At 40.2% G+C, this 2994-nt stretch overlaps 1 protein-coding gene across 1 annotated transcript; it reads left to right on the top strand.

Annotated features, from left to right (window-relative positions):
- Positions 1–866: 866 nt before the first annotated feature.
- On the top strand, positions 867–2624 carry twist1b (twist family bHLH transcription factor 1b). The gene is made up of 2 exons (XM_077575958.1): positions 867–1538; positions 2188–2624. The coding sequence occupies exon 1, from the start codon at positions 991–993 to the stop codon at positions 1510–1512; it is 522 nt and encodes a 173-aa protein (XP_077432084.1). The 5' UTR covers positions 867–990; the 3' UTR covers positions 1513–1538; positions 2188–2624.
- The last annotated feature ends 370 nt before the right edge of the window (positions 2625–2994 follow it).

The following is a 2994-nucleotide window of genomic DNA, read 5'->3' as shown; positions in this document are numbered from 1 at the left end:
CTTAAGTATAATAATAATAATAATAATAATAATAATGATAATAATAATTAGAAGACAAAGAAGAAGAATATAAAAAATGGGGGGGACTGAAGGGTGATGATGTGCAGATTTGATTCAAGTTTAAATATAATAATACAGTACAGTATGCTATACAATATTGTGGTCGAAGTGGTTGAGAACTTTTTTGGTTACCTTGGTTTAGCAGCATGAGAGGGTCAAAATATTAGAAAAACAGACAGATAGGTGGACAGATTGAGGCGAACAACATAGCTAGCAAGCTAGATACGTCAGAGATAGATAGATAGATAGATAGATAGATAGATAGATAGATAGATAGATAGATAGATAGATAGATAGATAGATAGATAGATAGATAGATAGATAGATAGATAGATAGATAGATAGATATTATTTTGTGATGATGTGATCTGTGTGTTGATTAATAATAATACTGATACACAATATTGCAAAATACAACCACAATGGATAACGTACTGTCAAATAATGACCTTTTACGAACATGACTGTTCAAACTGATTGAGTACTATAATCTTTACACATTGCAAAATATTTAAACAGAGTACTGTTATCTTCGTAATTGTAAATTCTATAACACTCATCGGATTCTGTAATCAGTCATATTTGGTTGTAATATTATTCCAAGGCAAGAGATTTTTTTTCCTGCTATGATGTAATGATAGAGCACCGTTATCTGGGTTTCTTTTGTCAAAAAAGGACCCGCCCCTCTCGTGACGTTGCTCGCCTTCTCGTCCAATCGCGTGCCTCCCCAAAAAGTTTTCAGCCTATAAGATGAGGCCAACTTTCTCAAGTGTCAGAAAAGTCTTGTCCTCCTGGAGGCCCATCTATGGATACCTCGGCGTCTTCTAACTGCACAGATCTACAGGTGGACTAACCCGAGGACTTGATGACAGGGAGGTAATATTTGGACTCTTTTAGAGGGGGCGCGCTATTTCTGTGTGGCGAGTGGAGATGTCCGAGGAAAATTTGGGGGAAGAGTCGAGCAGCTCCCCGGTCTCCCCTGTGGACAGCCTGAGCAATAGCGAGGGGGAGGCGGACACGCAGCCCAAAAGAAGCGCGAGGAAGCGGAGGCCCAGCAGGAAACTCGCCGCCGCTGACGACTCGGACAGCCCGACCGCGGCGGGGGGCAAGCGGGGCAAAAAGTCCAGCAGCAGCGGCAGCCCGCAGTCGCTCGAGGAGCTCCAGAGCCAGCGAGTCATGGCCAACGTGCGGGAGCGGCAGAGGACTCAGTCGCTCAACGAGGCGTTCGCGGCCCTGCGCAAGATCATCCCCACGCTGCCCTCCGACAAGCTGAGCAAAATACAGACGCTCAAACTGGCCGCCAGGTACATCGACTTCCTGTACCAGGTGCTGCAGAGCGACGAGCTGGACGCCAAGATGTCCAGCTGCAGCTATGTGGCCCACGAAAGGCTCAGCTATGCCTTCTCCGTGTGGAGGATGGAGGGCGCCTGGTCCATGTCCACATCTCACTAGCACCCGGACGGCTCGAGTCCAACATGGTATGTTGGGGCCACTGTGGTATTATTCCCGCTGTATACTGTGTTGTCAAATATAGTTTTTGTTCCGGCTAAAATTCACGCATGATCATTTTTCCGTGCTATAATACGGTATGCATATTGGCAAATGTAGATTTGTCCAGCTAAAATGCATGCATTTTTTTCTAGGCTATACAATAAAATACATGAAGTTTTTCTCAACTAAAATGCATGCATGCTTATTTTGTTTGAAAGTTTAACACAAATATATAGAATTTTGGCATGTTAATATGCTTGTTTTTATGCTAGAATGCATCGTGCATATTGTCACATTTTTTCACCTAAAAAAATGCATGATTCAAATTGTGTTTTTCCAACTAAAATGTCAAAAAAATATAAAATGAATGCATTATACTCAACATGTGTTATGCACCTTAACTGCATGATGTAATGCTGTGATTTTTTTCAACTAAATGTCAAATATTATTTTAATTCCAATGCATGGTATGACATGATCCTATCTACTTTCTAGTTAAAATGCATAATGTGAATCGTTAAGTATTTTCTGTCTATAAATGCATGACTTAATGTGTCACTTGCAGAAAAATAGCACTATAAACTGATTGCAATGACATCCAATGCAATATTGTTTGTTGTTTGTGACCCTGCACAGGTGACTGCTGATTCTAAACTTTTCACATTCTGACGGGACATATCTGGAGTCCAATGCTGGATACATGGGATCACTATTTAAAGCAAAGACCACGGAGGTGCTGCAGGGGATTTTTTTTTCTGTTATTGCATTCCCCCCACACCCCCACTCTGATGACGGTGTATGTACATGTTGTTGACAACGAATGTTGAATATATCACGGCTGATGCCTGTTAAGAAGAGTTGCTTTTACTACATGTATTGGGACTTATTTCTGCCACAGTGGAGCAAGGCAGTGTGTGTGTGTGCGCGCGCGCGCGTGTGTGTATGTATGTGTGTGTTCTCTACTGGTGGTGTAGCCCACATTATAAGGCTGTTTTTGTGGATCAAACCTGTGCAAAAAATATTTTCAGAAAACCTTTATTTATTTATTGGTATTACATTTAGGAATACATCCTGTGTCTGAAATATAAATACATTCCTATTTTTATTATCATTTTTGTAAATGTTTGTATATGTTTTTGCAATAAAAAAACGAGAATATTTTTGTCTTCATTTTTCTTTGTTCATATTCGAATTAGGGTATTAGAACACACACACGTGAGTAACCACCAGGCACAATGACAAAGCAGATTCGTTCAAATGTTTCCTCAAAAAAGTTTAAAAATACGTATATAGAAAGATAAACCGAAACAGTGTGAATTACAAAATACACTGCCTTAGAATACATAATTCAAATCCTAATTTAAAATGATATATAGTGTTTATTGCCCCAGATGCGTTCACGTGTACATTAAAGTTATGGCCTAGCTGTACCTACACACTCAC

This window comes from Vanacampus margaritifer, chromosome 9 (genome assembly GCF_051991255.1).
Source record: "Vanacampus margaritifer isolate UIUO_Vmar chromosome 9, RoL_Vmar_1.0, whole genome shotgun sequence".
NCBI lineage: Eukaryota > Metazoa > Chordata > Actinopteri > Syngnathiformes > Syngnathidae > Vanacampus > Vanacampus margaritifer.
Note: the sequence above shows the minus strand (reverse complement) of the source record. Positions and strands in the feature narration are given on the sequence as shown.

Bases quoted from the DNA above. Each gene is read 5' to 3' on its own strand.
- twist1b (XM_077575958.1), top strand. From the start codon at position 991: ATGTCCGAGGAAAATTTGGGGGAAGAGTCGAGCAGCTCCCCGGTCTCC.